The 12,757-nt window shown below is 32.1% G+C and overlaps 1 protein-coding gene across 1 annotated transcript; it reads left to right on the forward strand.

Moving 5' to 3' along the window:
* Positions 1 to 12: 12 nt before the first annotated feature.
* LOC18049896 (protein INAPERTURATE POLLEN1) lies at positions 13 to 378 on the forward strand. Its single transcript, XM_006440305.2, has one exon. The coding sequence runs from the start codon at positions 13 to 15 to the stop codon at positions 376 to 378; it is 366 nt and encodes a 121-aa protein (XP_006440368.2).
* Positions 379 to 12,757: the final 12,379 nt, after the last annotated feature.

Below are 12,757 nucleotides of genomic sequence, written 5' to 3' on the forward strand. Positions count from 1 at the left end.
TCCAAGAATTTGATGTCGCAGATTGAGCAAATTGAATGTGGGTTGAGGCTGATGGTGCCGGCGTTGATTGGTAGAATCAAGAAGGTGCAAAGTGGTTTTGTGGGGAGGATAGCAGAGGATTGGGTGGCTTTTGAGAGACAGAGCGACGAGGAACTCAAAGGGGTTATTGGGGAGGCAATGAAAGAGGAGATGGATGATATGGTGAGTGTGTTTGTGGATGCCAACAGGTTGAGAAAGAGTGTGATTGCTGAGATTGTTGGTGCCCTGAGTGTTTATCAAGCGGCTTTGTTTCTTGAAGGCTTAGCCCAATTTCTTGTTGGCTTAAGGGACCGGGAAGTGCTCGGCGAACTCAATCGATCCAAGATTCCGATTAGTTGATGGTTCGTGAGTTAATTTCAGGTCCATTTAATTGGGTGCTGTTTGATTATCCCGGTATCTTTGATTGTTGATTAGGCGTTATCTCCCGGGCAGGCACTACCGAGTTCATTATTTCGGAGTAATTATTTGGAAAGGCTTGCGTGAGTGTGAACTTCTTCTTCTATGTTGTTAAAGCATAATTTCCTCTCGAGTTGGTTGCTGGAGAAAGGATAATGTAGAATCTGATACGTTTTAGGATGTTATTGTACGTAATTGGCATCTTAGTGAGTGAATGCAGAATCGATTTTAGTTTCCATTACTTGTATGAAACAAATGACAGTTTTATTATCCTTCTGTCTGTGGAGTGCAAAATACTTGCTTTTCGTCTGAAGAGGCAGTGTTGCTTCAAAATGAACCATTCTTTTTTGTGGTACTTATAAGTGTTTGAAAAATAACAAGCTCCAACATACAAACTGGGTCTAATGCACGAGTTGAAAAGTTCAAAATGAAATTGTGGGGTGAAATCTTAAGCGCAGCCCATGAAGCATGAATTTTCAAGTCCAGCCCATCTAGACTGGAGGCTTTTCTAAGAAGAAATTAACTGTGTCGTCTCTGGCCCATGGATATTGATTCTTTTTCTTTTTCTTTTTCTTTTTCTTTTTTTCATTTTTTCATTTTGAAAGGGTCGGATATTGATTTGAACAAATAGAAACGTCATCTTAATCTCAATATTGTGGGCATTCGGTTTGTAGCCCAATGAGAGGCTATAAGTGCTTTCAACAATTTCGAGTTTTCATGGGGTTCTTCACAAATTGTGCAATAAGAGTAAAATTTCTCCCAAAAATCATGACGGGGAATTATTATTTTTAAAAAAAAAAAAAACTATTTTCGATAGACTTATGGATTGTGCTAACAATTTTAAAAAATCTTAATATTGCCATGGTTGTAAAGAGGCGATAATCCATGGAGGGAGTTAGGATATATCTTAATCTAAGCTCTCCATAATTGTGCTTTTATAATGGTGTATGAATAAGATTTAAATGTTATTGCATTATTATCGGGTAATTTTTATTTTCCTCCCACGAGCTTTGGGTTTTTTGCACTTAAATGGCTAAGATCCATTTATTAGTAAAAACCCCCTTACCGTCAGTTAATTTTGTAGTTGACTGTTAATTGAATTCAAAAAGACTGAAATACCCCCAATTGGATTTTCAAGATTGAACATGTTATACATTTGGCATGAAAACTATAACAACCATAATATTACCATTATACCCCTTCAAATGCAATAAAATAACATAAATAAATGCTATTAATGTTAAAGAAAAATCTAAAATTTAGTAAATAGAAAATGCAAAATGTAGTTGACTGGTAGTAACACAAAAATTGAGCATATCATCTATTTGATGCCAACAAATTTAGCACATAACAAGACTATACAGATTCAAAAGCATCTAAATAACTTAAAGAGACTAATCATTCTAAATGGAAACATTTCAAGTTGTCGAAATAAAATTTTATCAATTATCTAATTAAAGACTATTGAGGCATATCTTACATTATGCAATTAAAAACAATGATTATTAAGTGTTTTAAACTTCAGTTTTTTAGCTTTGTATAACTGTCATTAAGACAAAAAAAATTGTTTATACTTTCATACATATTTCGGGCCTATTAAAACTCACTTTAAAACGTACATCATGAATATTACAGCGCATAAATCAAATGTATAATCTGCCATAACATAAGCTGAAACCATATGCTTGCAAAATACCCAAAATGACGTTGGAAAATTTATTCTCGATTTTATATTTCACAGTTCCATAAACATTATCAAAGATGTGTCAATGAACAAAGAATGAAGAACAAACTTGACATTTACAAACAACTCACCATAATATCAATACGCTCTAAATGGAGCCCAAAAAAACAAAAGCTTTATTCAAAACTAACCTATTATTAGTTTCAACATAGCGATTCAAATCTTTCGAGCATCGGCGAAATTCAGAGCAGGACATGATGCAGCTTTGGTGTTTCTTCTTCACTTCACACAAGTAATAGATACCGCTTTACTAAAAATTAAAAATTTTTTACCTTCTCAACAAAGCTTTCGTCTGAGCTTCATGAAAGAGAAACGTTTAGTTTTAGAGAGAAGAGAAAAAATTTTAAGTTTTGATTTTTTTACAATTTTTTATTTATATGAATGATCACAAGGCATGATTTTTTCACAATGATTTGACAATTCACTAGGCTCATGTCAACCAAAATGTGTAAAAATTATGCTTGTCAAATTAAATTACTAAATTACCCATAACTAACCATATGAGATATACCGTTTGCATTCCGTAAGAGGGCTTTTACTAATAAATGAATCTTGGCCATCTAAGTGCAAAAGACCCAAAGTTTAAGGGAGGAAAGTAAAAATTACCCCATTATTATCTAAGAACTGCAAGTACAGTTGGAAGATCAAATCCCATTAGTTTCTGAACTGTCTTCTTACAACACTTCAATAACAAAATGCAACATACAAACTTAACAAATGCAGCATACAAACAAATGACAGTAAGCTCTCCATAATTGTGCTTTTATAATGGTGTATGAATAAGACTTAAATGTTACTGCATTATTATCTAAGAACTGCATTATTTCTACATTCTTTTCTGATAAACCAGTGATGATTGAAGGCAAATTGTTTTGTGATGCTCTAATTTAATAGAGCAAGTACAGTTGGAAGATCAAATCCGATTAGTTTCTGAACTGTCTCCTTACAACACTTAAATAAATTAGTCTCTATTTATATAACAAAAATTAGAGATTCCTCCTGTGCAGCAGCAATATCAGTTAACCATTATGTCTCAGACTTGACCATGTGCGCTGGTAACTTTTTCTGAAAAAGGAAACATATAAAACGAGTTATCAGCTGAACTTGTCTAGTACTAGATGCCACCAGTCATACCTGAAAATAAACTTACCAACTGGTACACCCCACTGCACGAGATTGAGTACTTAAGAATCAATAATTATTGCATTAAGAGAATTGGAAGTGGATTAGCTCAGGTAAAATATTCAAATATATCGATGCAATTTGGAGTAGATTGATTCCATTTGAACAAGATCATGTCAGCCAAGTTTTCCGTTTTCCTTATCCAATCAATCGTTTGACAGTACTAAATACAAATCAGTTAAAATAAAGATATTCTACTTCCAGATATCTATTGTTGCCATTTTAAAAAAAAAAAAAAAAAATCATGGTATCCCATTTGCATTTATTTTATAAGAACTTCATAAAATAAACAACTAAATAAGCTTTGTAGATAAGACATAATTTGATAATATATGTGGAGGCAAGGCATGCACTAGAACTTTTGCCAAGCAGATTGATACCTGCAATTATGTTGCTCGTGCGAGTCGTCTATGTTCTTCAGAATTTTATAGCTGCATGCATGCCTGTGCTGTCAAAATTGGGAAAAGCAAAAGGGGCTTTAAGTGCAATATGAAGTTCGGAAGCTCTCTATTTATTTGTTTAAATATGTTATCGTCTTGTCAAATAATTGATTATCTTTTCGCTACTTCAGGCTTTATCTATTACTCTCACTAATTAATACGCATGTACATAATCACATGCTTTACAATTTTGGCAATTACTAAAGTTCAGAAGCTGTCTTCTCTTGGTTTTTAATATGTTATTGATTTTCTTCTAGCCAAAAGAGTCTTCGGTACCCTAGATATATATATACTGATATGTGCTATAATCTAATGAAATCATGTCGTTATTTTAATCCAGTGGAGGTTAAATTAAAAAAAAAAAAAGAATTGATTTTTTTCGACTGCTTTTTATTTACTTTTGGATTTAATATACTCATGTGAAGTAATTTTAGTGATGAAAATATAAATTTCAACCTTTTCTGTAAACTATTTGAAGCCAGTAGAGACAATTAAAACTTTTTATTTGAGAAAATAAATTTATAGTTGAAATTAAAAAAATAAATTTTCAGAAAAAAAATTGGGACCTTTGTGGCTTCTCCACTGAGTGTAAGTTGTCGTGCACGTCTTGATCAACCCACTGAGGCCTAGGGATGGGCCTGGAAAGGCGGCTCATGCAGTTTACGTTAGCATTGCAAAGAAATGTCCTTAGGACGCGTTTGGCAGCTCGTATCAGACTATATCGTATTGCATTAAAACATTATTCTTATACAAACTCATGTTTGATTACAATTTTTAGTTGCATTGCACTATGTTAAAAAGGCGGCTAATACAATGAAAAGGAGTTAAAAATAATCACATGAGAGAGGAGGGTTTAGATTGTATTGCATTAAAATACTATTCATATTTTAAATTTAGTCATTTTACTTTTACTATTCAATAATTTACATATTTATATTAAATAAGATTTAATTTAAATAACAATATAAAATATCAATAAACCTAAATAATTAATTAATAAATAAATGATAATACATTATTTTACTTTATTACATAAACTCATTTTAATTATTTTACTTTAAATATGTAAAAGAATTTTAATTATTTAATCATTTATTATTCACTAAAATACTAAATTTAAGAATAAATTTACAATAATTATATTTGACTGTAATAAATAAAAATTAATTTATAAGTAATTTAAAAACTTAATATCGTGTTACATTATATTATATATTTTATTTATATTTATAATATTACAATATTATATTGTTTGACAATAGTATACCATTAGATTATTTTTATGTTATGAAAAAATAGTAGATATAAAATAATTATTTAATAATTAATTTGAAAATTAATAATATAACACCAAAATATTAATAAACTCAAATAATACCAATTCAACTTTAAATATTAATATAAAATAATATTATATATAATACAGTTCATAATACACCAAACATTATATTACATTACAAATTAATCTTGTATATTATAATGCAATATATTTAATATAATGTAACATATTATAGTGTACCACACTTTTACGCCATGTTTGGTTTGAAGAAATGAAAAGAGAGGAGAGGAGAGGGGGAGAATGGAAAGAAATAAAAAAGGAAATAGATGAATTCTATGTCAAACCAAACAATGAAATTGAGATTAATTCCTTTTTTCCCTCATTTTCTCTCCCTTTCTCTCCTTTCTATTTCTCTTCTCTCCTCCCATTTCTTCCAATCAAACATGCAAGAAAATCAGAGTGAATGATTTGCGTCTATTTGTCAATAAGTCTTGTTTTGCAATATTTTAGACTATGACAACGCTGGTGTGACAAATAGTTTATACATTTCAGACTGTGGTGGTTATCAAAATCCAAATCAAGATAGTAAAACTAATACAGAATTGGAATCACTCTTTGCTATTTTAATCAACTTGAACTTCCACATGGAACCTAATCGTTGTTAATTTATTCCCCCTTGACCTCTTCTCCGATCTAAAACAAGCAAGAACATGGAAATTTCGCAAAGAGCTTTTTAATTAAGGAAAATGGATCTTGATTTAGATGTATCTATTTATTATTTTCATTTTTCTTCCAACAATCAATTAGTGGATGTAAAAAAAATAAAAAATAAAAAAAAAATGCAAGATGACAGTAAAGGATTGAATCCCAAAATAATTTAGAAAATTCATTGCTTTATTTTTCCCCCGTAGCATATGACAGAAAAGGAAGTAACCAACAACAAAATGTTGAAAAAAAAATTCATTAGCAATCTAGAAACAGCCTGTCAGTTTCCCTATACATAATTTATGGCTGTGCTCTTTCAAGGACGTCGAAAATATACAGCTATAAAAATGTCGTGTTTCTGTTGCGAACTTGACTGGTGCATGAGCAGCGGCTAAGTAAGAGTGAAAAATTGGCAATAAACTTGACCGTGGTTGAGAAAGTCTCGGTGATTCAGAAGCAGTATTAGTTTTTTCACTCGCTCATTGTTACATGTATATTTCGTTGAGGATGTCATCTCATATTAATTAAAAATAATTACTCATTTAATAACATAAGTTTGAGACGATCTTTAACTTTTGAATTAACTTTTGATTGTGAGTTGATCTTGTAGGTCTTTATACGATAGAAAAATCTAACACGCATTGTACGTATGCATGAGAACATGAGTGGTTGAAGGACTCTCACCAGTATTTTTTGTATGAACAGGCTACGTTGCCAAGAAATCAACCGTATTGACTATTGAATTTGAAGGGTCGGATTGTAAAAAGGGTGTCCTAAATTAAAATGTAAACGCACTGGATAGGTGATACTCTATTCTATACCCCGTTGGTAAAGTCTTGTCAGTCATAACTAAATTAATCTTCTGTTTTAATTAGAGAAAATCCTAAAATACATTGCATGTACGCACGCACGCACGCCTGTTGCGTATATTTGTCAAAGATGCACACAGGTTGATGTTAAACAGACGGCAATCATGAAAAGAAGTTTCTTCTAATTAATGATAACTGGACTTTAAACCCGCACGCTTTAGAAAAAGTCTTGTCATATTCGGGTTAAAAAGAAGGTCAACAGCGACCTAATTCTGTGTGAAGTCCCAGTGGTTGGGCACCGCCTATTCTGTTCTACCAAATTATCAAGCTCCCCATCGATTCAAAGAAATAAAAAAATAAATTGAATGGCCAGTAGGGACAATTGTTTTTCTTCAGACGATTAAAAAAAACTTCAACTGCAAGTAAAATGAAAGGAAGAACGGAAGATGATGAAGATTCGTTGCCCAGAATTTTCTTCTTCACGTGTGGCGTCCCTTCCCCTTTTCGTCCTACTTTTAACTGTTGTCTCCACTAAAACGACCTTTTCACTCGAAAGGGGCAGGCCCCTTCTTTTTGACTCCTGCTGCCCTCTTCCAGAATTTTATTATATTGGTCCAGCGTCAGTTCCGAGTCAGGCTTTGTTTAACGTTTTTGTAATGGTACATCGTTTCCACGTCATCCGGCAGCTGTCCTCCTGATTTGTGAGGACGGTGGGCTCCACTTTTGAGAAGCGCCCAAATCGGAACGTAGACGGTATAGACTAGCTAGTTTCGGAAACTCTCTTTCCACGTCAGCTTGTAACGTCAATAATGATTGGCACCGATCGTGCGCACTTGGTCCCACGCATGACTTGTCTTTTGCTATATCGACAACGTTTTACTTCGTGTATCCAAGGTGGATGCTTCCAATGTAAAAAAAATTTTGTTTTATTTTATTTTACCTTTTGCTTTTCTTTTTGTTCGTGTATTTATGATATATATAATTATATATATATATATAACCTTGACAAAGGAGGCAATTGTATTCGTCTCTCTCCTATGTAAATCTTCAATTCTTTCTTTCGATTGTTTGATATCATATAGTTAGTTGTTGATAATTGCGATGCTTCCTTGCACCCACAAATAATTTGAATTACTAAACTCATCCATGACCCGCAATGAGTTTTTATGTTTTTAGAAAAACCCACTTGCTATGAAGTTTTACGAATTATCAAATTTACCCACAACCTGTATTGAATTTTTTATAGTTTTTTTTTAATTTAAAATCATAAAAACTAAAAAAGTACTCTTAATAATATATAAACATTAATTTTATATATCTTAAACTATAAATTTATAATACTTGCCAAAAAGAATTTGCATACAATACTCAATTCTAGATTTCATCAATGTAAATTAAAAAATGAATATTTCAACATTAAAATAAATATACAAAATATATTAATCCAATGCAAAATACTTCTATTGTAGGCAAATCATCATCACTACTATCAATGCCTTGTTACGTACTCCATCTCTTAATCAATATACAAAATATTGTCAATAATACTAACAAGTAAATTTTATACAACTACCGTTAACAATAAATTAAACAAATAAAAACTGCAATCATTAGGTTCAAGTCATTAATGCAAAACAAATTAAATCAATCAAATTAAAAAAAATATTAAAATTGAAAATGATAAAATTTCTACTTATTAAAAGCTTACTATATTATATATACACAAACACTAATAGATAGAAAAATACAGTATACAATATATTGAAATATGTACTTTTTTGTACTTTAGTTTGCATCGTTACTTTAACAAAAGTGAGGATGCCCTCATTAGAAAAGGATGTATATAAGATTGATAAAGTTTTAAAAATAAAAATAATTAAAATAAGGAATGCAGGTGAGGGATGGCAATGGGGTGGGGTGGGAGTGGGGAGACCTACCCGATTCCCCACCCCGTTAAAAGTTTTTGCCTCTATTCCCCACCCCATTCCCCAATAAATTTAGTGGGGTGGGGATGGGGAATCCCCATGTGGTGAATGATTTCCCCATCCCCACCCCATTCCTCATTTATCTATTTTATATTAGGTATAAATACATAATTTCAATAAGTTAAAAATTAGAGACTTAAAATAAAATCATCACCATATTATAAAGTATTTAAATTCTTTTAAAAAATATCTAAGAGTTTAAAACAATATCTTAAAATGATATTAAAAGTGAAAAATATTTAAAGAGCGTAACACCTTAAAAGAGAAAAGAAAATATAACAATGTTTTAGAGTTGAAAAATATTGTATGATTTTCTTTCATTTATATCATGTTTATATTACATAAAAAATTAAAAAAAATACTAATTTACATTATAATTGGTAAAATAAAAATTATTAAATAAGAATTAAAAACATATTTATATATAATGGGGATTGAGGTGGGGGTGGGGTGGAGAGTGCAAAACCAAACCCCACCCCATTAAGAATTTTAGGATTATTTTCCCCCACTCTACACCCCATTTCCCAAAAATTATTTAAAATTTTTCCTATTTGGGGTGGGGTTCCATGAGGCTCCAAAACCGTGGAGGATTTTGTCATCTCTATGCAGGTCGATGGATACCCACATGAGAATCAAGTAGATTTTTTCACAATACTAAACTCACCCGCAATCTACAGAGGGTTTGAGTTTGAAACACTAAAGCCGTCCACAACTAGCAAAATTATCCTCGACGGATGGATTTTGCCAGTGGATTTAGATGGATATGTGGGTGTGTGGGTGATTTTGCCATCCCATGTTAGGGAAATCCTTGACATTGTGCCAATTAATTTTTATTTCCATTCTAACGATTTACTAACCTATTTTAAAGATGAGTTCCATAAAATTTTGTAAACAAATGTTGAGTTCGAAAGACAAAAATCTCGTGTTTGTGCAAACTAAAGAAATCATCGGACTCAAAAATCTTAAAGTTGATGATAAGTAAGTGTTGACGAAAAAAAAAAGTTAGTGTAAAAATTAGTGATTTGAAAGTTTTACACGTTATAGCAAAGAGATTCGAAATCCAGAAAGGAGACAAAGCTAGCCTCAATAATTGATGCTACAATGTGCAACCGTCCACCAGAGTCCAGAGGAAAACAAATAATGGCTATAATTGATGCTAGCCGAAGCCTAATATAAAAAGGACTGTATGCACTCGATTAACTCGACCACGACCTGCAGAAAAACATATTGCATTATTATTTTTATGCGATGAAGACCTGGTTCTTTTTGGATTGAAGAGTCACATCAAAAGCATAGTTTGATGCCTATTCATAGACCAAATTTGATGATTCATATACTGGTACTGGTATGTTTTCATGTAGGTAGCTGTGATTTTATTTGTTTGGTATCACCTGAAATTTTTTTAGCTGGCACGTTTGTTCAAGTTGAGCAACGCCAAACTCTTCACCTACTACTTGTGTTTCAATCCCATCACGAAAGTGACTGATATTTATGACTTTTTATAAAACGTTTACATATATTTGGCCTACAAAATTGAATTCCATCTATGTCCTTCAATTGTGTTTGGAATCCGAGGGTGAATTCATGCCTGTGTAATGACAAATTAGGAATGAATAATTACATCCATCATTAGTTGCTCATATATCACCACATGTGCCGTCTTATGTGGTTAATTAAGATTTATCAAAAAGTAAGTGTTCGTTAATTAGTCCACTTCGGGAATCTACAAAGAAAATATTTTATGGCAATCAAAGTCATATCTTGCACACTTGATTTGTAATAAATTTCATGCACGTTCATTCTCTTGCTACTCGTCAAAAATAGCTGGAAATTAATTAACAACTAATCTTGTCTTGTAACTTTTTGTTTTCGTTTTGTGTTTTCTTTCCTGTTTCTACTTTCTCCATAATGTTTTCAGTTTTTACAATTTATGTTTCCCTTTAATGACAAAATTTTAATAAAAAATTTCATTCAAGCAACAAAACATTCACACTTTAAAAAAAAAAAAAAAAGTGAATGCAAGTATTATCAAAACTGTATGAAGTAAGTAGTTGAAAGCATTAAACATTAAGTTTAAACCTAAAAGATTAGGGAAATAGTGTCGATCTCCGTTATTTTATTTTATTTTCACTGAGTTTAAAGAAGGTAATGTGAAAATACACTTAAACCGAAAAAGGGGTATTAATAGAGACACGTTCTAGAAAATGGTCGTGATATGTAACATCGTCGCTTGTTGCATTTTTTTGGTAGATTGGGACAATGAGTGCAAATATTTCTCCATCGTTAATGTTTGTTGCTTCTACTTCTGTGCCTCTACAAATCTATTCTGATCAAGGCCTCGTTGTCATGATAAATAAATTTAAACCTACAAGATTTCGCGTCTCTTTAGAAGATGTAATTCTCACTGTTTCTGGTTGAGTACGCGAGCAAATGTCAAAAATTTTACTAACTACTATTGCTCATTTCTACACACTCGCGTTTACATTCCTTGGTACATATTTGGGGGGGAAAAATTGCACATATACCATCTACAAGCCCTAGTTTCCTAAATTTTTCTTTTGAAAACTTTTTCACTTACCAAGACACACCGACAACTGAAGTGAAATACGCATTGTTATACAGTCTCTCTTTCATTAAAAAAAAAAAAAATGTGTGTGAAGAAAAAATTTCTTCCAAACATTTGGTGGTAGATGAGTAGATCCTACCCTACTAATTATAAGTTCAAAAGTCGAGAAAAACTGAACTTGTTCTGAACTTAAATAATAAAAAAAAATTCAAATGACGGTGTGATAGAACTATAGAGACAAGATTCCAACAAAATTTTTATATTATTTCTCTGTGAACTTCATTGTAAATTATAATATAATATTTTGTTTCGTTAGTAAGATTCCTTAAAAGCGAAGTTTAGTTTAAAAGCCTGTTCACTCTTTTAGCGGTGTTCTTAATTGGCTTATGAAACAACCCCGAAGTCAAGTTTCAATATCCGAATAAATTTACTAATAAACCTTTAGTCTTATAGGAGATTCATTACACTCACAATGTGTGAGAATAAGGGTTCAAGTCTCCATAAAATATATTAAAGAGTTAATTTAACAGTGTTGTGAGTGAAGTAAATACTCTTCTGAGCATTAGAGAGGGTAAACAATCTTGAAGATATTTTTATGAATGAAGTAGACACTCCTTGATACCTCCTCACAAATATTAGAGGAAGTTTAAAGATCATCAAATGTAATAGTTCTATATATTGGTATTAAAAAAAAAAACAACTCTTAAGAAAGTTGAAAAACCAACAAGCGAGTAACATTTTTTTACGCACTCGAGCGTGTAGTGTCTGCACATCTTGCCCATGAATATATAATAATATAGAAGGTTCGTTATCAATTAAAATATATATATATATATAGTGGGCACACGCCACAGCGAACCATCCTGAGCGTGGGCTCCACCGCCGGTTTCCTTTTCTAGACCACACAAGCCTTGAATTCCCTAGAATTCCCGAATTTGTTACAATTTTCAACTCAATTACTTAACCCGACCCCTTTTTGCCAGCTTGGGCTACGGTCCCCGTGATTTGCCTCACGAGATTAGCGCTATTGCAGCCGTAAAAAGAAAAACCACTCTCACAGCCTTTGTAAATTTCGCACGTGACACCACGACGCTAAACACGTGAATTCATTTTTCCCTATATTTCAATGAATACTTACATATTTTTTCTCGCAATTGTCAAAAATCATCCAAGGAAAAAAAAAAAAAGTGTCAGACATATTATTTCCGTCACCGACGACTGCCAACTGTGACATAGATCGAAAATCTGTCCACGAGCTATGACTGGCCGAAGCTGACACGTGGCCACATCGCGTATATACGTTTACAGGTGGCAACGTTATAATAGCTCTAAAGTTTCACCTACACGTGTCAGTTTCAAACGTAGGACCTGCGAAGGCGCCCCCCTATATAGTAATATGTTTTTCTCGCTCAAAATAAATAATATAATAATGATCAAATACGCTAATTTAAAAAAAAAAAAAGATTTGGTGAAAAATTGCAGTAGTGTTTCCAATTCAACAACCAGGTTGTCTTGTTGAACACGTCTTTTATGAGAGAGAGAGAGAGAAAGAGTATCAAAAACTCTATAAATACCAAGGCTTTTGAGCTTCATTTTCCTTCCTTCTTTTTCT

The sequence above is a fragment of the Citrus clementina genome, unplaced genomic scaffold, assembly GCF_000493195.1.
Source record: "Citrus clementina cultivar Clemenules unplaced genomic scaffold, Citrus_clementina_v1.0 scaffold_3, whole genome shotgun sequence".
In the NCBI taxonomy this organism is placed as follows: Eukaryota; Viridiplantae; Streptophyta; class Magnoliopsida; order Sapindales; family Rutaceae; genus Citrus; species Citrus x clementina.

Excerpts from the sequence above, each read along its gene's own strand:
- LOC18049896 (XM_006440305.2), top strand. The coding sequence starts at position 13 with ATGTCGCAGATTGAGCAAATTGAATGTGGGTTGAGGCTGATGGTGCCG.